The sequence below is a fragment of the Ovis aries genome, chromosome 16, assembly GCF_016772045.2.
Source record: "Ovis aries strain OAR_USU_Benz2616 breed Rambouillet chromosome 16, ARS-UI_Ramb_v3.0, whole genome shotgun sequence".
NCBI lineage: Eukaryota > Metazoa > Chordata > Mammalia > Artiodactyla > Bovidae > Ovis > Ovis aries.
In genome coordinates this window covers 37,363,262-37,384,918 of record NC_056069.1, presented here as the reverse complement: position 1 = coordinate 37,384,918, position 21,657 = coordinate 37,363,262, and the positions used below count along the sequence as shown (strand labels likewise).

The 21,657-nt window shown below is 32.6% G+C and overlaps 1 protein-coding gene across 7 annotated transcripts in view; it reads left to right on the top strand.

Annotated features, from left to right (window-relative positions):
• Nucleotides 1-21,657, top strand: part of NIPBL (NIPBL cohesin loading factor) — a 197,997-nt gene that overhangs the window by 137,040 nt on the left and 39,300 nt on the right. For all 7 annotated transcript variants that reach the window (XM_042233855.1, XM_012097046.4, XM_004017042.5 and 4 more), the window contains 16 exons: nucleotides 1,040-1,143; nucleotides 4,135-4,221; nucleotides 6,567-6,798; nucleotides 7,657-7,808; nucleotides 8,373-8,453; nucleotides 8,899-8,999; nucleotides 10,258-10,396; nucleotides 13,182-13,264; nucleotides 13,858-13,990; nucleotides 14,965-15,108; nucleotides 17,219-17,308; nucleotides 18,146-18,360; nucleotides 18,470-18,572; nucleotides 19,191-19,289; nucleotides 19,391-19,537; nucleotides 21,157-21,291. In XM_042233855.1, coding sequence (XP_042089789.1) covers nucleotides 1,040-1,143; nucleotides 4,135-4,221; nucleotides 6,567-6,798; nucleotides 7,657-7,808; nucleotides 8,373-8,453; nucleotides 8,899-8,999; nucleotides 10,258-10,396; nucleotides 13,182-13,264; nucleotides 13,858-13,990; nucleotides 14,965-15,108; nucleotides 17,219-17,308; nucleotides 18,146-18,360; nucleotides 18,470-18,572; nucleotides 19,191-19,289; nucleotides 19,391-19,537; nucleotides 21,157-21,291 — 2,045 coding nt within the window. The remainder of the gene's footprint in view (nucleotides 1-1,039; nucleotides 1,144-4,134; nucleotides 4,222-6,566; nucleotides 6,799-7,656; nucleotides 7,809-8,372; nucleotides 8,454-8,898; nucleotides 9,000-10,257; nucleotides 10,397-13,181; nucleotides 13,265-13,857; nucleotides 13,991-14,964; nucleotides 15,109-17,218; nucleotides 17,309-18,145; nucleotides 18,361-18,469; nucleotides 18,573-19,190; nucleotides 19,290-19,390; nucleotides 19,538-21,156; nucleotides 21,292-21,657) is intronic.

The window sequence follows — 21,657 nt, the reverse complement described above, 5'->3', positions numbered from 1 at the left end:
CATTTATAATAATATATATGGGTCATACCTACAGACATAAAAAATGTGAGGTTTATTTTTTTTTAAGCTGCTTACATTGTTTAGAGCTGCTCTCAACAGTTTTATGCCACTTTCAGTAGATACAAACACTAGTGCCTAATTTATACAAAAACTAGATGGAGTACAGTAATCCTAGTATGAGTACATATGTTTAAAAATGCATTAAAAGGTATATTACCTTTATTTTAAAAGTATTTGTTTTTGTGACAGTTACTTGTGTAAGTATCATTAATGCTTTCCCTGATAACTTAGAATATCCACTTCATCATTTCTAAAACTTTAGAATTGTGTGCTGGAAAACTCTCTTCCATGTCACTTAAGATCCCAACAAGAAGTCATATGACATTCTCAAATTAAGATAATTTGAGTAGTTACTTACAAAGAGACCAAGATTACAAAGATAGGGGCAGAATAGAGCGGAAACCCAAAGTTAACAGTCTTGGAACTGTTACCACCCCTGTCCCCAAAGGAGCAAGGGTAAAGAGAAGTCAATAGAACTCAGTCAATAGGAAAAGAAAAAGTTTTAGAATAGGTTGCCTTGCAAAAACAAGTGTTCTTTTGGTCAGAGGACATGAGCAGCTTGAGGAGACCTTGCAAGGAAGGAGTCAGGAATATAAACACCCTGACCTCACTCTCCTTCTCTTTGATCTTCTGACAGGGCATCCCACTGGCTGAACCCAAACAGAAGCCAGAGGGCATGGGAGACTGTTGATGTAGTCCATACAGGTCAGCCTGCTGGGGCAGAAAGTTTGCTTGAGAAGGGTCATAAAGTAGTAAACATAAGATATATATCTCCTCTTCCCATCTTAGTCAGAAGTCTAATTGTAATCTTTGTCCTCTTTTATTCAGGGTTTGCTTGAGGTTTACAGAGGCCTCCTAGGATATTATTTTTGTTTGTTTACGTCTATTTGTATATATGCAGAAATTTTATTAACTAAAGCTAACTATTTCTGAGCTATTTGTTTTACCTAAACTATGTATGTTTGAATTGGTTTTTCAGGTGATGATGATGAAATTCCTCAGGAACTGCTCTTAGGAAAACATCAGCTTAATGAACTTGGCAGTGAATCTGCTAAAATTAAAGCAATGGGTATAATGGATAAGGTATCTCACTAAAGTAAAATTTATAAATTTACTTACTATCTCATGTTTGAAATTAAAGTTTTAAAGGTAAATTTCAAAGTTTATATAAAGTAAGTAATGATGAAAAGACAATTCATTGTTCTTTCTGAGAATCTGACAATTATTTCTTTAAAAAATGACAAGGCTTGAATCAAAGGCATATTCTGCAGATTATTCTAAAGAAAAATCATATTTTGCATTCAAAGCGACACAGTCCTGGATTTTTTGTCACTGTTTATTTTTTCATTGTCCCAAATATTTAAAGTATTTAAATGCAGAAATACACTAAATTTTTCTTTGACATTTCCTTTTAGTCATTTACATTGATTGAAAGAGTTAAGCCATGGTTTTAACACAGTAATTGTTGAGGGGGGGGGGTTGGTTTATTTTATTAAAGTATAGTTGATTTACAATGTTGTGTTACTTTCTGCTGTACAACAGAGTGATTCAGTTATACATCTGTAAACATTCTTTTCCATTATAGTTTATCACAGGATATTGAAAATGGTTCCTGGTATTATACCTTGTTCTTATACATCCTACATTAATAGCTTGCATCTGACAATCCCAAACTCCTAATCCTTCCCTCCCCTACCACCTCTCCCCCCGTGGCAGCCACAAATCTATTCTCTGTGTCTGTTAACACATTAATTGTTAATAAGTACAGAATCTCATTGTTGTAGGCTTCATAATAATTTCTGTGGGTTGTCTTTCCTATGAGCTGTCTGTTGCCAAGTAGTCTCATTGCACTAATGGAATAACAGAAATTTTTTTCCTTAATAATACTTCAAACAGTAGTGACAACATCAACGATTAGCTTCCCATAATCTTTATGATCCAGCAGTCACCTCCTAAACTACGGCATGCTTACTGTGCAAATACAGTCCAAAAAATCCTCTTCTCTCTTAATCAGCCTCCTCTTTTACAAAATTTTCTACTTAGTCTGTAATGTAAAGATAATGATTTGTTCTCCAAGCATAGTAAAAGATTTAATGAAAGATTATATTTATCTGAAGAATTTGTTTTCTCAAAAATTAAACTTATTTATTTAGTTTTAAAGTAAACTGGGAAATATTTTAATATTCTCTCCAAAGTTAGAATATAATCAGTTATTCATTTGTATTCATTTATATTAGTTTCAGGAGTTCAGTGTAACAATTCAATATTTGTGTGTATTGGAAAAGGATACAAAGCAAATCTAGTTAATATCATGGCCACACACAGTTACAGTTGCATAATTTTTTTTTTATAAGAACTTTAAGTTCTATTCTCTCGACAACTTGCAGACATAAACCATAGTATTGTTACCTACATTCATCATGCCTTGCATTACATTCCCAGGACTGACTTATAACTGGAAATTTTTACCTTTTGACCACCTTCATCTACTTTACCCATCCCCACTTCACACCTTTAGCAACCACCAACCTGTTCCTTGTATTTGTAAATTCTTTTTTTTCTTAAGATTCCATATACAGGTGAGATCATATGGCATTTATTTTTCTCTGTCTGACTTATTTCTGTTAGAATCATGCCATCAAGGTCCATGCATACTGTTGCAGATGACAAGATTTCCTTCTTTTCATGGCTAAATACACACACACACACACACACACCACATTTTCTTTATCTATTCATCTATGAATGGACACGTTTGTTGCTTCCATGTCTTGACTATTATAAATATTGCTACAGTAAAAATGGGAATGCAGGTATCTTACAAAGTTAGTGCTTTTGTTTTCTTCAGATATGTACCTAGAGGTGGAATCACTTGATTATGACAGATTGGTTGTAACTTTTTAAAGAACCCTCTATACTGGTTTTCCATAGTGGCAGCACCAATTCACATTCCCACTGACAGTGCCAGAAGTTTCGTGAGTTAGGATTTTAAAGCTATACAGACATTTCACATGATTACCCAAGAATTAATGTACTATTGGTTCACATTGATATTACTGTGTGCAGTGAGGAATATATGGATTTATTTTGTATATGCAAATATGGCATCAGTTTTCCGAAGTGCCAATGCCCCCTTTAGGTTTTATGTCATAAGTTCTATAGTGTTTCTATTTCAAAAATATATATAATGTTTCTATTAGCTAGTGTTCTACTAGCTAGCTATTTCAAAAAAGTCCATTTACGGAGTATTTTCAAAGCATGGATAATATACCAAAAGTTTCAGTGGTTTAATCTATTGTGAAATTATCTAAAACAATATATTTGGGGGAAATTTTTTCTATACACCAGTATGTAAAGTGAAGTCGCTCAGTCGTGTCTGACTCTGCAACCCCATGGACTGTAGCCTTTCAGGCTCTTCCATCCATGGGATTCTTCAAGCAAGAGTACTGGAGTGGGTTGCCATATCCTTCTCCAACACCAGTATAGAAATAAAGAAAATATACCTGATGTCACTTACTCTTTTGATCCTCCCATATTACTTTTCTGACTGATTCCATTGAGAGTCCTAGCTACATGATAGGGAGACTTAGTCAAAGGAATGGGTAATAGTTGCTTCCTGGTAGAACCTCTACAATGACTACTAATTTTTTAAATACAGAAAACATTATTTGTAAAAAATTAAATAGGTGTTTTTAAAAATAAAAAATCAACAGATGAAATATTTAGAGAGAGTATGTGTGGGTGCCTCTGTGATCGTATGCATGTCAGTGTCACTTTCACAGAGCAGAGGGCCAGAACAAATTCCGTCTTAACTAGCTATATGGTAGGATTTGCGTTAGAAACATACGTATATGCCCATTCCGTTTGCTGTTCTTTCAAAAATAAATAAGTAATTCTCTACATAATTCAGATCTGAGTGGAGGAGCTAAGTGAGAAATTTTTATTTTTCTACTCTTTGAGCGAGTGTTAATGCTATATAATCCATAAACTAAGGGGAATAATTGTACAGAATGTTTCTTGAATAATTTACTATGTTTACCAATGATTGAGAAAATAATTTTTGCTTTTGTTTAGCTTTCCACTGACAAAACTGTGAAAGTCCTAAATATCTTGGAAAAGAATATTCAAGATGGGTCAAAGCTCTCTACTTTGTTAAATCATGTAAGTTTAAGATCTGTATTGTTAATTTTACTCTATTAAATTATACAGTTTTTCATAAGCAACTTTGATTTATAGGGAAAATTCCAAAATTTATTAATTTGAACTTGTTGCTACTGTTTACTAATTCACATTTAGCCTTGCAGTTAGAATTTGATTCTTAGTAGTTCAAAATTTATGTTACACATTATCAGTTGACAGCTTTGATATAAATATGGTGACAGATGTAAATTCATTCAATTCAAAGGATCATTCTTTAATCTTACATTATGCTTTTCCTTTTGTCAGTGGATGAGTCTTTAAAATGTCTTTTCATTTATAAAATGCTGGTAGGAAGTAATTCTTTTTCTTGACCTTCCCTGGAGAACTAAATAGTTGGAAACCATATGGTAATTTCTTAATGTATCCTAAAATGTTGATCCTTATGTATTATATTTATATCTAGCTCAAATGTTTGTTGAAAGGATGTTTCCTCAATTAATTCATGTAACCTGCTTAACACTGTCTGGTACATTGTAAGTTCTCAATAAATGTTAACTGCAGCTGTCATTACATTTTAGTGTGCTTTATCAAAAGCGGTAGCAACATGGTATAATAATGGTTTATATAAACCAGGGTCTGCTTTCCTAACCTTCATAGCAGACTTTCAAAACTGTCTGTGCATTTGAATTGATCCTGGTGTCTCTTTAACAATTAATAAATTCAAACACTAATGCTTATAGGAATTTAATGTAAGAGATAAGAATTTGGGAATATTTTTAGTGAATGAAATTTATTTTTAAATGACTGATAATAAAAGTAGTATAGAAAATTTTGAAACAGAAAAAGGTCCAATTTTCATCTAGCAAGAAGAACTGGTAGCAAGTATTATTGATAATACTTCATTCTCATGTATACATACATAGTATATATGTTTAGCACATGAGCTGGATTATATCTCGAAATAAATCTCTTGATATATCTTGATTATATCAAGAAAGGAAGTGTTCTTGATGTTTTCAGAAGGCACGGGAGTGCTAAGTGATTTACATGGAATTTAGAAAAGTAATCTCAGGTGGTATTTCTGTGGTTTGTTAAATATATCCATATTTTTCCAATGCCCTTTTAAAATAACTTTTGAATCATATAAACCTAAGGGATTAGAGAAACTATAGTGACAGTATATTGGTTGGCCAAAAAGTTTGTTCAGGTTTTCCCATACGATATTACAAAAACCCAAATGAACTTTTGGGCCAACCCAATACTACATCTTTAGTCTTACAAGGTGTGTGTGTTCGTGTGTGTGTGTGTGTGTGTGTGTGTTTAATACTTTAGCAAGAAACTGTGGTAAATAGCAAGAATCTAGAGTTCAAAGTTCTGGAGAACTTGCTGAGTCACTTTTAATGAAATTGTTTTTATTCCTGAAAACCTTAGCACTTTTTAGTGTGTTGCTTTTAAGCCTTAATGTTTGACATGAGTGATGAAACAGTTTCAATATCAAAGAAAAGATATTTTATGGTTACTTTTTTTAGTGGATATGTAAGTAGTAAAATGAAAGAAAGCTAGAGATGTGGAGTTTTTTGGCCTTAGTATAAAGCCCTGCTCTGCTTTACATATATTATGCTTTTATTCATTCCTCTTCTCACTGTTATAAGCTTTCAATAGCATGCATATGAAAATATTCCTAGAATATAAAGTCGATATCTTATAACTCAGGATGTGATAGAAGGATTTTCACTTTAAAAGTAAGATTAAAGTCACTTTTTTCCAATTGTAATGCATATTGCTGATGTATAAATTAAAACGTAGTCTATCAGTTGTTGAATTATCTATTTTAGAAAATAAACTATGTTTTCAGTAGTCTGCGTAATCACCACTTTTTAATCTCAGTTTCAGAAATACAGTGTTGTTGAAAAATAGGTATTAGAAATTATTGAGTCTGCAACATTTTACTTACTTTTAAAATAAGTCTATCCCAGAAGATAAACATAACTAAAACTTTGTTATTGGAATGTCACCTAATGGTGAAATTAGAAAGTAAGAGTACATTATGTTTCAAAACATTAACACAAAAATCATACCTAATATAAGTATTTATACTTCATTCCTGATATTCTTTAAATAGACCCATATCAAAACTCTTACCAAATTTTCCACTGTGCATGCTCAGTCACTCAGTTATGTCCGACTCTGCAACCCCATGGCATTTTCCAGGCAAGAATATTGAAGTGGGTTGCCATTTCCTACTCTAGGGAATCTTCCCGACACAGAGTTTTACAGTGAAGGTCAAATATATTATAATCTTTAAAAAATATTTTAACCTATAAATGTGTTTATTTCCATTTCATTAACAATGTGCTGTTTTACAGAATAATGATACCGAAGAAGAAGAAAGGTTATGGAGAGACCTTATTATGGAGAGAGTGACAAAATCAGCAGATGCCTGTCTTACAACTATAAACATCATGACATCCCCTAACATGCCAAAAGCTGTATATATTGAGGATGTAATCGAAAGAGTTATACAATACACTAAATTTCATTTGCAGAATACACTTTATCCTCAGTATGATCCTGTTTACAGATTAGATCCTCATGGAGGTTGGTTTGCCCTTTTATACTGATAATTTTATAGTTTAATATCAAAATTAACCTGTAATATAATTTTGCCATGTTGGTTGGGTCAGAATGCAGTGACTTCAAATGGCACCAAAATTACTAGATTATAAAATTGTAATAAACACTGCCCTTCATTTGACTGGAATATAGAACTTTTTCAGTCTGGTACTTGTTCAGTTATAATTTCTTTAGCAATTGTTTACATATAATAACAAGTAATTTTACTGGTCTGGCAATCTTAGATAATGTTAATATTCGCTTCTGGTTCCATTTAGTACTTCACCCTAATTTTGCCTAAAATATTATCTACAAAGTGGGTTGATTAAAAATGTCTATTCTTAGCGGTTATCCTTCAATAAAAAATAAATTAATTAAAAAATGTATATTCTTCCTCTTACTGATAATCTTTATAAATGAGTCAAGTATATTAACATGTTTACATTTGAAGAGAGGAGGGCAAACTTGAATCATGAATATCTAAGTTAATTATCTATTAAATAATTATTTAATTATTGCAAGTTGATTTAAGGGGAATATAATCTTACTATCCTGCTCCAGTCGATGGAAAAGAAAAATAAGAAATAAATTTATATTTAAGATACAAGAATTTAATAGCCATTGAAAATCTGTTCTAACAATGGTGACTTTCTTAGTATTCCCTAGAGAATAATTTTCTCTTCAATAAATAAATAGCTTTTTTTGCCAAGTTTTATATAGGGAAGAAAAAAAAGATGTGTTCTTTTAATTCAGGAAGCAGTTTCATTGCTAGTAGACATTTTTAAAAGTTGACATAAGCCTTGTTTTTTTTTGTTGTTTTTGTTTTTTTTTTTTTAATTTTAGGAGGCTTATTAAGTTCAAAGGCAAAACGGGCTAAATGTTCTACCCATAAGCAGAGAGTAATAGTAATGCTTTATAATAAAGTTTGTGACATTGTTAGCAGCTTATCAGAACTACTAGAAATACAACTTCTAACAGACACAACAATCCTTCAGGTAAGTTTTTTTAAAGCATTTTCCGTATTTCTAGACCAAATAATTCAAGTGTAAAGGACCTAATTGGATTCAGTTTAACCTTGAACACTCAATAATAATACCAGCACTATGTTAATTTTTTCTATTCTGAGTATATTATATCTAAATGGAAGAAGTAAAAGTCTAGGGAAGTTTTAAAAAGAAGCACTTGGGGCAGAAGAAAGGTAAATGTAGTGTAAATTCTAAAATCTAAATTATTTGAAAGTTATATGATCATTTCCTTTAAAATATGTTAGGATATTTCTCCAGAATAGTGAATTATGTTTTGTTTTTTTGCATTTCTGTGACATTTATCAGTCTAAAAGTTGGTAATTAAAGGAATGGCATCTGGGAAGGAAGGTATGTACTAATTTTCTTGAAGATGAAAGGGACAAAGGAAAAACTAGGTACTGATTGATGAGGGAAAAGAAAATGCTCTCTCATTGTTTTTCAGTAAGTTTTTTAGTGTTTTGGGACTTAGTAATGTAGAATGTTACTGAAATTTATTACAGATGTGTATTATCATTACTCTCTGTGTCTGTGCAGGTATCTTCAATGGGAATAACACCATTTTTTGTGGAAAATGTCAGTGAACTACAATTGTGTGCCATTAAATTAGTCACTGCAGTAAGTATGATCAGTACACATTTTTAGTTATCCCCCCCAAAAATAATATTGATATCATTCAATACAAATTTGCAAAAACTAATGCAGATTTGAGTTTTCCATGAGGGCTATTTTAGTATGCCTTAGATTTTAAACACTTCTAAGTATTTAAAAATATTTAATAATTTCTTAATACAATCAATTATTTAAAGTCATTTAAATCTTGTCTTACTTTCCATACCCAAGATATCATATTCCTCTACATGAAACTAGTATACTATGACTTCTATAAGATTGTTACAATTAATGATAGAAAAGTTGAGCAAATTAAGTCATTACTGTTGAAGATGTTGAAAACATTTTCATTCTAAATGGCAGATTAGAATTTTATCACATAATGTAGTATCATTTTTGTTTGTTTTCAAATAATTATAACTTAAGTTGAAATCTTACAATTGCTAAATAGGTATTCTCAAGATATGAAAAACATAGGCAGTTAATTTTGGAAGAAATTTTTACTTCACTTGCAAGATTACCTACCAGCAAGAGGAGCTTAAGGAACTTCAGGTAACTAACTATAGCAAACACCAAGTTTATGATGAAGAACCCTATTATACTATAGCCATCATATATTTATTCTTTATCATTTCTGATTTTTGTTTTAATCATCGAATGAAAGAAAGGCAGTTCTGTGTCAGAACAGCATGAAGAATAGCTTAAATGCGTGAAATAACAATACACTCTTGAGGGACTTACAGGGTCAGTGATTGTCAAGTGTAAAAATCTTTGGCAGGGAATTTCAGTCTTGGCATAATTGACATTTTGAGCCAGATAGTACTTTGTTTGGAGTGCTGGCCTGTTCATCGTAAGATGCTTAGCAGCATCCTTGGCCCCTACCTACTAGATAACCAAAAGAAATGTACCCTTTCCATTTATGATCACCAAAATTTTCACTAGACACGGGCAAAGGTCCCCTGAAGGGCAGAGTCATCCCTGTTTAAGAACCATTGGTCTGTGAGAAGAGCAGTAGGAAAAAGAGAGCTGAAAAATTGCTCTAATGGCAATATAGACAATAGACATGACTTTAAATCACTAAGCACAGATTAAGAAATGTTATCCACTATTGTTAGCAGTATTGCCTTTGCTGGCATAGATCATCATAATTTCCATGACTATCATAATATTCCTGGGTGATTAAATATAACCCTAGCATATAGGGTTATATTTAGATTGCTTTGAAGGTTGTCTTCTATAAAATAATTGTTTTTATCTTACTTTTTTTGGACCACTTGTGTATTGCTAAACATCTATTGTCTACTAAAACCTGAAGAAAAGCTATCAGTGTATAAAGGAATACTCTTTTAAACAAAAAGATTTAAAATCTGGTTTTTTACATTCTGTGTCACAGACCTCATACTCTTAACGTATGATCAAGAACTGACTATGGAGCAGATTTTAATAAGAAAAGAAATATCAGAATGCCTCAGCATTGTGAAATCCTGAAGACTTGTCATTTTAAAATCACTTTGAAAAATATTTGATGTTTTACATTACAGTTTTCAATCTGCAGTACATATAAAGTATAGAATTTTATATACTGCATTTTTTCTGTGACTATTTTAATGATCTACACATAGATATTTAGTTGGTATTATTTCTAACTTTCCCAAAATAATTAACTTAAGGTCACTGTTATAAGCACTAAGGATAATGCCTAGAAATTTTGGTAAAGAAAGCATCCTGAAACTTACAGATCATAAATAACATGTAAAATGAAATTCTCTTCATATGCTGTATGATTGAAATATTTTCTTCTCCATTAAAGGTTAAATAGTAGTGATATGGATGGAGAGCCTATGTATATTCAGATGGTTACAGCACTGGTTTTACAACTAATTCAGTGTGTAGTACACTTACCATCATCAGAGAAGGACTCTAATTCAGAAGAGGACTCAAATAAAAAAGTAAGGAATCATTTGTAAGTTTTAGAACTGTTTGCTTTTGTAGGAAGAAGTACCTGTATTCTCTGCCATTCTTATAAAACTGAAGGTGTTAATTAGGTTTTCTTGACTGGGCTTTCAGATCCTTGTCGAGCATTAGACTAAATTTTAGGAGACTTGAGTTCTAGTATCCACCATTCATGAAATGTATAAATTGGTTTAATCTTGTTTCTTTATAAGATGGGAATGATAATACCTAACAAGCCCATTACAAGTTGTAAGGTTCAAGTGAGATACTGAATTTGAAAATGAGTATTATAGTATGCAATATCTATAGTCACATGTAACAAAAAATTTTAATGTAATATTTAATTCATGCTGAAAATGAATTTATGCCTTCTCTATTGAGTAACTTGGGGGCTCCCCTGGTGGCTCAACAGTAGAGAATTCACCTGCCAATTCTTGAGTTCAGAAGAGCCCTTAGAGAAGGAAATGGAAACCCACTCAGTATTCTTGCTTGGGAAATCCCATGGACAGAGGAGCCTGGCAGGCTACAGTCCATGGGATTGTAAAAGGGTCAGATACAACTTAGAGACTAAACAACAACAATTTGAGTAACTTATAGCCATGATTTGCTTTTGGTTTTGTAGCTTTTACCCATCAACACTTAACATTTTTCCAGGTTCTATAGTTTTACCTCCAAAAAGTTCAAAAGAGGTTTAATTTTATTTCTTTACTATAATCAGAAAGGTGCAAAGTATAAAACAAATATCAAAAAGGTTGAGGTCCCTGTTCTCCACTTCTCCTAATCTCATTCTCTTTTCACAGTCTTTCCTTACCATTGTGAATGTTTATCTTCTTTTATTTATTTATTTATCTGCATATTTGATAAAGTTTTAATTTACAGAAATGATATAATGACATTTACAGCACATTTTTTCACATGCCATTGTTTTTAATACATGTAGCTAATGCTAGATTCTTTTTGACTTGGGTTAAATACATCATATGTGACACACAACTTGAAGCATAAGTTTCTCTAGGTATACTCAGAAGTAGAATATTAAATCATAATTTACATACACTTTTAACTTAATGAAACTGGTCAGTTTGCTCTAAAGTGATATTCTAGTTTACATTCATACTTTTTGATTTTTGCCTAGTCTGGTTAGTGTAAAATAATACAATGTTTTATTTTGCATTTTTCTGGTTACTAGTGAATTTTTTTAATGTTTATTCATGTATCAGGTTTCTACAACTTTGAATTACCTATATACTGATCTTTAAATTTCTAATGATGGAGTTGAATTTTATTTAGTATTATATTCCAGCATTTCATAAACTCTGAACCTGCAAATTTTTTTCAAATTCTTTTTGTATTTTCTATCAAAATTGTTCTGACCGAGATCATGATAAACAACCATTCGTATTTCATTTGTTACACATGTTTCTCATTCTTAACATATGTTAAGAATGAAGCATATTGGATGAAGCACAAGCTGGTGGTATCAAGATTACTAGGAGAAATAACAATAACCTCAGATGACACCACCCTAATGGCAGAAAGCAAAGAGGAACTAAAGAGTCTCTTGAAGGTGAAAAGAGGAGAGTGAAAAAGCTGGCCTAAAATTCACCATTCAAAAAATGAAGATCATGGCATCCGGTCCTGTCATTTCATGGCAAATAGGTGGGGAAGCAATGGAAACAATGACAGAATTTATTTTCTTGGGCTCCAGAATCACTGTGGATGGTGACTGCAGCCATGAAATTAAAAGACACTTGATCCTTGGAAGAAAAGCTATGATGAACCTAGACAGCCTACTAAAAAGCAGAGACATTACTTTGCTGACAAAGGTCCGTCTAGTCAAAGCTATGGTTTTTCCAGTAGTTGTGTATGGATGTGAGAGTTGGATCATAAAGAAGTCTGAGCTCCAAAGAATTGATACTTTCAAACTGTGATGCTGGAGAAGACTCTTGAGAGTCCCTTGGACTGCAGGGAGATCAAACCAGCTAATCCTAAAGGAAATCACTGAATATTCATTGGAAGAACAGGTGCTGAAGCTAAAGCTCCAGTACTTTGGCCACTTGATGCAGAGAGCCAGCTGATTGGAAAAGACCCCGATGCTGGGAAAGATTGAAGGCAGGAGGAGAAGGGAACAACAGGATGAGATGGTTGGATGGCATCACCGACTCAGTGGACATAAGTTTGAACAAACTCCGGGAGCTAGTTAAGGAAATGGAACACTGGTGTGCTGCCTTACGTGGGATCACAGAGTCAGACATGACTGAGGGACTGAACACAACAGTGCTGATTGTATCTTCTGTTACACATAAGAGTTTAGTTAAAGTTTTAGTATTTTTAAAAGTTCTTTATTTTTGGTTGTGCTTGGTCTTCATTGCTGTGAGCAGGTTCTCTCTAGTTGTGAGAGTGCTCGCTACTCTGTAGTCACAGTGTGTAGGTTTCTCGTTGCGGTGTTCTCTCTTATTGCAGAGCACAAGCTCAAGGGTGTGCTGGCTTCAGGTAGTTGAGATTCATGGGCACAGTCGTTGTGACTCCCGGCCTCTATGGTGCCGGCTCTGTACTTATGGTGCACAGGCTTCGTGGCATGTGGGATCTTTCCAGATCAGGGATTGAACCTGTGTCCCCTACATTGACAGGCAGATTCTTATCCACTGTACCACCAGGGAAGTTCATAAAGTTTTAGTGTTTAATTGTGTTGCCCTTATAGTCAGTAATAACATGGTAGTAGCAACTGAAATAATTTGTTTGTTGGTTATTTCTTATGTCCATCCATTTTTCTCAATCTAGGTTGACCAAGATGTTGTCATTACCAATTCTTATGAAACAGCCATGCGGACAGCCCAAAACTTCCTTTCCATCTTCCTTAAAAAGTGAGTAAAATTAACATAATCTGATTTTTCTTTTCCCCATGGAGAGAATAGTTTTCTTTTATGTAAAAGATTAATTGAACTTCCTTCCATAGTCTAAACCCTGACTATATCTCCCTGACTCCTGATATCCTTATCTTTTAAAATGAGGCGGTTGGAATATTATAAAATCTAAAGTTTCATGAACTTTCTTGTGTGTTGAACTCTAGAAGCTAAAGTACAAGATTGAAATTCTTTAATTTTTCATTGAATTTTCAGACGTTCTGGTTGAACAGGAAAGTTTAGGGATAGAGGTTTACTTAGTTTTCAGAAGAACTTATAGTAATCTCATAGAAAAACAGTGATCATTATTTAAAGTGTATTATGCTTGCCAGAAAGTAATGTTAATATTAGTCAGTAAATGAATTTAATTTCCTGTAGTAGGGGGGAAAATGAAGCTTGAGAAATAGATTCATTTTAAACCATATTTTATTTAATGTGCTCTGTTACACCTTGTTTAGATATATAAGTCGAGAAACTTAGTTAACAGAATTTCAGTCATATTGGTGAACATGTCACCTAAACTCACAGCTTTTTCATTATTTATCTTTGAACAGATGTGGTAGTAAGCAAGGTGAAGAAGATTACAGACCACTATTTGAAAATTTTGTTCAAGACCTTCTTTCAACAGTCAATAAGCCTGAATGGCCAGCTGCTGAACTACTCCTTAGTTTGTTAGGGAGACTGTTGGTAAGAGTATAGCATTTAAAGATTATTAGATTACTAGAAGACAACATAATGAGGATGTACTCTGATTCACAGATGATGAATTCTTTAAAAATGTGTAAGGAAATATGACCATTGCATCTCTATTTTTGCATGTATTACTGTACATAATACTGTCGGTACCTTGTATAAAATTTTGAAATGTTGTGACTTTTGGTGCTTTCATTTCATTACATAAGATAACAGTGCTTTAAAAAACTTATTTTATTTGTTTGAAAGTATTATTAGTTAAAAGCATCTCAACACAGAGTCATGTTATTATAGTTAATTCATTTCAAAGCATGAAACTGATTAATATGAACTCTGTCATCTTTAAGAGGACTTCTAAAAACGTGACACATTTTAGTCCTCATGTAATACCGTAAGGGAAATAAATACAAGGAACTGCTGTTGTGATTTTTATTTTTAAATTACATTTGGACTCGTGTAGTTGTTACAGAGCTTTGGGAACCTTACTTTCTGTCAGTTGGAAAATACATTAATACTATTCTGAAACCAAGATATTTTTAATAGACTTTGAAATTCCAGTCTAAGAAGTTCTTAGTTATAATCCCATTTTATACAGTTGAGCCTACATTTAAAGAAAGTGACTGTGTTCTTAGGAAGACTTAGTTATAATTTTTTTTTCTTTTTAATGAAAATGTTAAAATTCTGGAAACTCAAAAGGCAATTAATGGGAGTTCCATGGTGGCCTAGTGGTTAATATTCTGGGTTTTACTGCCATGGCCCACGTTTAGTCAATGGTCAGGGAACTGAGATCCTGCAAGGTGCAGGATGCGGCCAAAAAAATAAAACAAAAAATTTTTAAAGGGTAATTACTTTGTGGGACAATATGACGGGGAAAAAATGTTTAAATTTCAAGTAAAACAGCATAGATATGGAATTTATATAAACTGCTATTAAAAATATTTTAAGTTAAAATTATTTTTCATATGCAGGTTCATCAGTTCAGTAACAAGTCAACAGAGATGGCTTTAAGAGTGGCATCTCTTGATTACCTTGGAACTGTTGCTGCACGACTGAGGAAAGATGCTGTTACAAGCAAAATGGATCAAGGGTCTATAGAACGAATTTTAAAACAGGTATTGAGATAAAGAATTTATGTTATGGGGATAAGTCATAAATAGTTAAGAACTTTTTAAGGTATTCTTACGTTAGTGTTGGATTTCATTCTGTAGATTCAGAATAAAATCATGTGAAAGTGCCACAGAGAAAATATATACCTTAGGATGAATTCTGTATAACAGGAACTTTCAAATGATTTATATAATCCTTAGTTAAGTTTTGTGTGTGTGTGTGAACTTCTGTTATGAATGTATGATACTAGTTTCTATTTGGTTTAACAATACTTTTATTTTAAATTGTGGAGGAGTTGATAGTAATACTAAGATAACTTAAGAAAATTGACAGGTAAATGATATGTGTAGGCTTAGTCACTCAGTCGTATCCAACTTGTGACCCTATGGACTGTAGCCCGCCAGGCTGCTGTGTTCATGAGGATTCTCCAGGCACGAATACTGGAGTGGGTTGCCATGCCCCCTTCCAGGGGATCTTCCTAAGCCAGGGATCGAACCCAGGTCTCCCACACTGTAGGAGGATTCTTTATCATCTCAGCCACCAAGTAGCCCAAATGATCTGTAATCCTACCATGTAAAGCTTTTTTCATTTTCTTTATACTCTTTTTTATTTTTTTAATGTCCATAACCATATCCATGCTGGCCATGACAAATGCCTCTAACTTACAGAAAAGTTTTAAGCATAGCACAAAAAGCTCCCACAAATCTTTCATCCAGATTTCTTTAGTGGTTAGCATTTGCTTTATTATTCTCTTTTAGAATATACATACATATGTGTTTGTATATTCATTTTTATTTTCTTCTGAAGCATTTTGAGCAGACAGGATGTCACCATTACCCTAGAATTTCAAAATGTGATTCCCTGGACAAGCAGCACCAACTTTTATATTACCTAGGAACTTGTTAGAAATGCAGATTCTCAGGAGTCTCCCAAGAATTACTGAGTCAGGTATACACAACTATATTTAAAATGGATAACCAACAAAGCCCCACTGTGTACTACAGAAACTTCTGCTCAGTGTTAATGTGGCAGCCTATATGGAAGGGTAGTTTGGGCAGAAATGGATACGTTTATATGTAGGCTGAGTCCTTTTGCTGTCTCCCTGACCTTGCCACAATACTGTTAAATCAGCTATACTCCAATATAAAATTGAAAATTTAAAGAAGAAAAATCTACACCTCAGATGCAACTAAATAAAACCATTCTGAATATATCCATTTCACTACACTCTCAGAACACAGGTTATTCTCATCTTTGTTTTCTGCTTAGATATATAATCTAAACCATATATTTGGCGTTTCACACAGGTAAAACCAGAGTATAAGCTATAGACATTAATGTCAACTCAGAGTTAATTTCCTGCTCTGTATTGTTCTTGAAAGCGCTTCCTTGGTAGCTCAGTGGTAAAATATCTGCGTACCCCATGTAGGAGCCACAGGTTTGATCCCTAGGTCTAGAAGATCCCCTGGAGAAAGAAATGGCAACTCACTCCAGTATTCTTGCCTAGAAAATCACATGGACAAAGGAACCTGACAGGCTACAGTTCATGGGGTCTCAAAAGAGTTGGACACAACTTAGCAACTAAACAACAACGTTGTTCTTGACAGGACCTAAAGACTCAGTCTCTTTCTGCTTCCAAATCAGCTGTATATTTGATCTATGTGACATAAAGTATTTTGTATTAATTACAAATATTTCCCTTTCAGAATGTTCTTTTTCAATAATATCTCAAAGATACCCATAATACATAACAATACAAGTAACAGCTTCCATTTACTAGATTAGAAGTTTGGAGGTGTCTCTTACCAAATAGAAAACCAGTGTTAGGAGGTTCCTACCTCTGAAGATTTACATACACATTTTTCTAATAATTATTATGTCAGCTCCCTATGAGCTTCCTTATAAAAAGTTAACATGTAATTCATGAAAGTAACCTGATCAGTATATAATGTTTTTCAAAAAACAGTATTCTTCTGTTTCTTCCTTTTAGTTAACTATGCCTGTACATTTTTTATCATTTATAAGATTTTTTCCCTCAGATTTCTGTTTGTGAGTAGATGATTTATTAAAATATATTAGTAATATTTTTGTGTTATTACCTGATTTGTTTTATAGGTTTCAGGAGGGGAAGATGAAATACAGCAATTGCAAAAAGCATTGCTTGATTACTTGGATGAAAACACGGAGACTGATCCTTCACTGGTGGTAGGATTCTATTCCTTGTTTTGTAATATTCACATGTTTATTTCAAATTTGGTCTGAAAGAAAATTGAGAATGTCATGAAGAGGAGAGCAGTATTGGAATATTAATTTTTGAAATAGAAATATGTGATAGTCAAATTCTGATACAGATATTGGTGTGTCCTAATATTATGTGACTTGGGTAATCCAAAATCTTTCCATGTTTTATCTTTGAGACAAAGATCATTGAGCCAGGTAGTGTATGAAATAATCTATTAGCATATAAAAAGTGAATTTTTATAAAATGATTAGAATTTTGTATGTATATATTAAATATAATCCTTAATTCTGGTGTTTTTTTTAATATATATCCAAAATATTAGTAAAATAAGCTTGTATGTAAAATTTATACACTGTATTGGGGCACTTTTAATTTTTTTTAATTGATGGGATATGCATCTACAGAACTTGGAGAATTAAAAATAAAGAGGTTGGAAATAGCTAAAGCTATTCAGCCAACTACTACAGGTCTTCAGTCTTTGTGGAAAAGAACAGACTCTACAATGATGTATGTCAATTATTTCTCAATAAAGTGGAGGGGAAAAAACTCAGGAACAGATTATACATGTACCTTAGTGTTAATATAGTTCAGCAATAATTGGCTGTATATTTCTTGAAGAAGTAGGTAAAATTTTGAAAGTAATTATAGTGTTCTACCTTCAGTGTTTTATCCATGTGTTCTAAACTCTTCTTTTTAAAGTAAACCTTGATAATTGTGTTTCTGATTGTGAACGCTTTGTCAGTAGGTTGGAAATTTTGTTACTAATTTCATCAAACTCAAGCCTTAAAATTTCTTTCCAGTTTTCTCGTAAATTCTATATTGCCCAGTGGTTCCGTGATACAACACTGGAAACAGAAAAAGCAATGAAATCACAAAAAGATGAAGAATCATCTGAAGGGTCACATCATGCAAAGGAAGTTGAGACAACTGGTCAAATTATGCATCGAGCTGAAAACCGGAAGAAGTTTCTTAGAAGCATTATCAAAACCACACCTTCTCAGTTCAGCACATTAAAGTAAGATCCAAAAGGAAAAGATCCAATGTTTTCAGTTGTCTCTTTGATATCTATTTACCTACTTTACAAAAAAGTTAAATTAATTACAATTTAATGACTTTCATTGCAGAATGAACTCTGATACTGTGGACTATGATGACGCTTGTTTGATTGTTCGATACTTGGCCTCTATGAGGCCGTTTGCCCAGAGCTTTGATATTTATTTGACACAGGTAAACTGGACCAGAATTCCTTATACAGTGATACTGATTTTTCTAATTCTGGAAACTTGTGTGTGATGTCTGTTCATTGTTGAGAACAGATATTTTTAAAAAATCATGAAAATAACATTTGTTTCTTTGTTCCATATTTGTTAAAATATGTTTGTTCTGCATGCTTTTTACCTGTTGATTCTTGTTTTACAGATAAGTGGATATGTATCTGTATGGTACAGGTAGAGTGATGGTATAGTTAGAGTGATTGATGTTATAAAAACAAATTATTCAGTTACCAAAATTATTATTTAAATGATACTAAATGTCCTTGATTAAAGTTACACATAGAAAGTTTTCAGTGGGCCTACAGTTTCTTGCAAATGAAGCATAGCAATAAAAAACAAGTTTAATTGAGAATGACAGAAGAAAGGAAAGGCCATAAAGTACAGAACACCATACCTTAGTGTTTTAAGTGAAAACTTTGGATCAGTATAACAGATCTTTTTATTTACATATATAAAAATTGAAGGAAAGTAAGTTTGATATTTCTATACTTTTTTGCATGTTTTCTTTCTGTATTTTGTTAAAAAGTTACGTGTTCTAAAATTAATGAAAATGTTAATATTTGCTTGGCAGATCCTTCGAGTTCTTGGTGAAAATGCAATTGCCGTTCGAACAAAAGCCATGAAGTGTTTATCTGAGGTTGTTGCTGTAGACCCCAGTATTCTAGCAAGGGTAAAGAGGAACACAAATTATTCTTATTATGTAACTTTTATATTCAAATTAAAATATTAGCTCTACTTAGTATAAGTTATATTTTCTTTATTTTTCTTCAGCTGGATATGCAGCGAGGAGTTCACGGGCGATTAATGGATAACTCCACTAGTGTCAGAGAAGCAGCAGTGGAATTACTAGGTCGATTTGTCCTTTGTCGACCTCAGCTTGCTGAGCAGTATTATGATATGCTGATTGAAAGAATATTGGTATGCCTGTTTTGTCACTTTTATTATAATTTATAAATATAATTTTGCCTTTCTAATATCACTTTTTTAAAATGTTAAGGTAAAAAAGTAGATATCAATTCTGTATTTATCTTACCTAATATATAAACTGTAGCAACTTTCTAAAGAAGAACATATTTCAAGAGGAGGGCTGCTTAATATTGTAAAGCACATCTTTGGTAAAAATTGGATTCCTTTTACCAGTTACTATTAGCTTTTGATTATGCTGGTATACAAAGAGTAAATGATAGGAGCTACATGACATAGTTAAGTGTTTTGGATAGGATTCTTGAGTAATTATAAATATATATGTATATAAACAGGAAGAATTATTTCAGTGAGAGCTATATATGGAACTTTGGTTTCTGACAATATTTTTGGTTATTATGTGTATTTGCATATTTCCTTAAAGCTGAATTATGACAGACTCAGATACCTGCAAGCTAAATAAAGTCATTTGAGTTTTAAGAGCAAACATAAGAAATGCTATTCTAAGATATTCTTTTCTTCTATGGCATTGAATTCTGTGGCCCTGAAGTGTTTCCTTGGAAATGAAAGGAAACATTGGCATTACAAAATACCTGTTGAAATTCCATACCACCCACTGCAGGGTTATTGACTTCTTCTATAACTCAACAGAAATTCATTAGGTACAGGATTTCAGTATTCCTAAACTGACAAGAATTTATCACTTTTAGCCCAATATTTATACTGTGGGACTGAGAGTTACAGATAATTTCATCTCCAACTAGCATAAAATCTTGATGGAAACAAAGAATTTTAAGGAAAAAGTAGAAGAATTTTTTCACTTTTAATGTCTTACTCTTTTCAAGAGTGAAGGACAAACAACAGGATTTTCAGGTATAATGAACTCTGACAGCATCTACCTTACCAATATACCCTAAAATATTTTCATGTTTGCTACACTACATAATGGAGATAATTTTGCACAATGAGTGTTGAGTACTTTTTATTTAAAGGTGATTTAGTTATGGAAATCTGTTAAGTTAAAAATAGTACAGTTAACACCCATGTATCCACCACAGTATTTCATCTCTGTTTTATTTAGAGTATTCTCTTAACTCTTTCTTACACATAACCACCATGACATTGAGAGATTTAAAAAGGCAAGCCAGTCTTGTTATTTTTTCATGGATTTGTTTCCTTTGGTCTGTTCCTTTTTTCCTTATATTTGCTATAAATTATAAAATAGTGATACTGGTTTGAAAGATTTGTTAAAAATAAACATTTTTGTTAAATATACTTCATATGCTGTTTAAGTGCCAAACATGTCCTCTAAGTTTCATGTTTGTTACTCTATTTAATTTTGGCAAGCTTATACAGTCCTCTTGGGTTCAGTGCTATTTAATATTTTCTATATGTTGGATATTACATTTTAAAAGCAAAGATAGCATAATTAAATAACTCATTTATAATAAGATTAATATAAATGTGTTTAAAAAGAAAATATATGGACCATGTTTATCATGTTAATAAATGTATGTATACTGTTTCTGGGTATTTTCTAATTTTATTTTATCAAATTTCATACACCTTGGCATCTCAGCTTTTCTGACATTTGGAATATCTTTCTGTCCTAGGATACTGGTATCAGTGTCAGAAAAAGGGTGATAAAGATTTTAAGAGACATCTGTATTGAACAACCAACATTTCCAAAAATTACAGAAATGTGTGTAAAAATGATTCGCAGGGTAAATGATGAAGAGGGCATTAAGGTAAGTTAAAAACATTGACTACTTTAAAAATTCATTTTTCATTAACGTTTTACATGTGTGTGCATGCTCAGTCACTTCAGTTGTGTCCAGCTCTTTGCAACCATATGGACTGTAGCCCACCAGGCTCCTCTGTAGTCCATGGGATTCTCCAGGCAAGCATACTGGAGTGGGTTGCCATGACCTCCTCCGGGGGAATCTTCCCAACCTGGAGATCGAATCCAAGTCTCCTGTGTCTCCTGCAGTGCAGGCAGATTCTGTACCACTGAGCCACCAGGAAAGCCCAAGTAATTTAAATGTTTGCTTTATATATATAAGTTTTGTTAATTATGTATATATGTAAACTGTAAAAGTAAATCAATATTATAG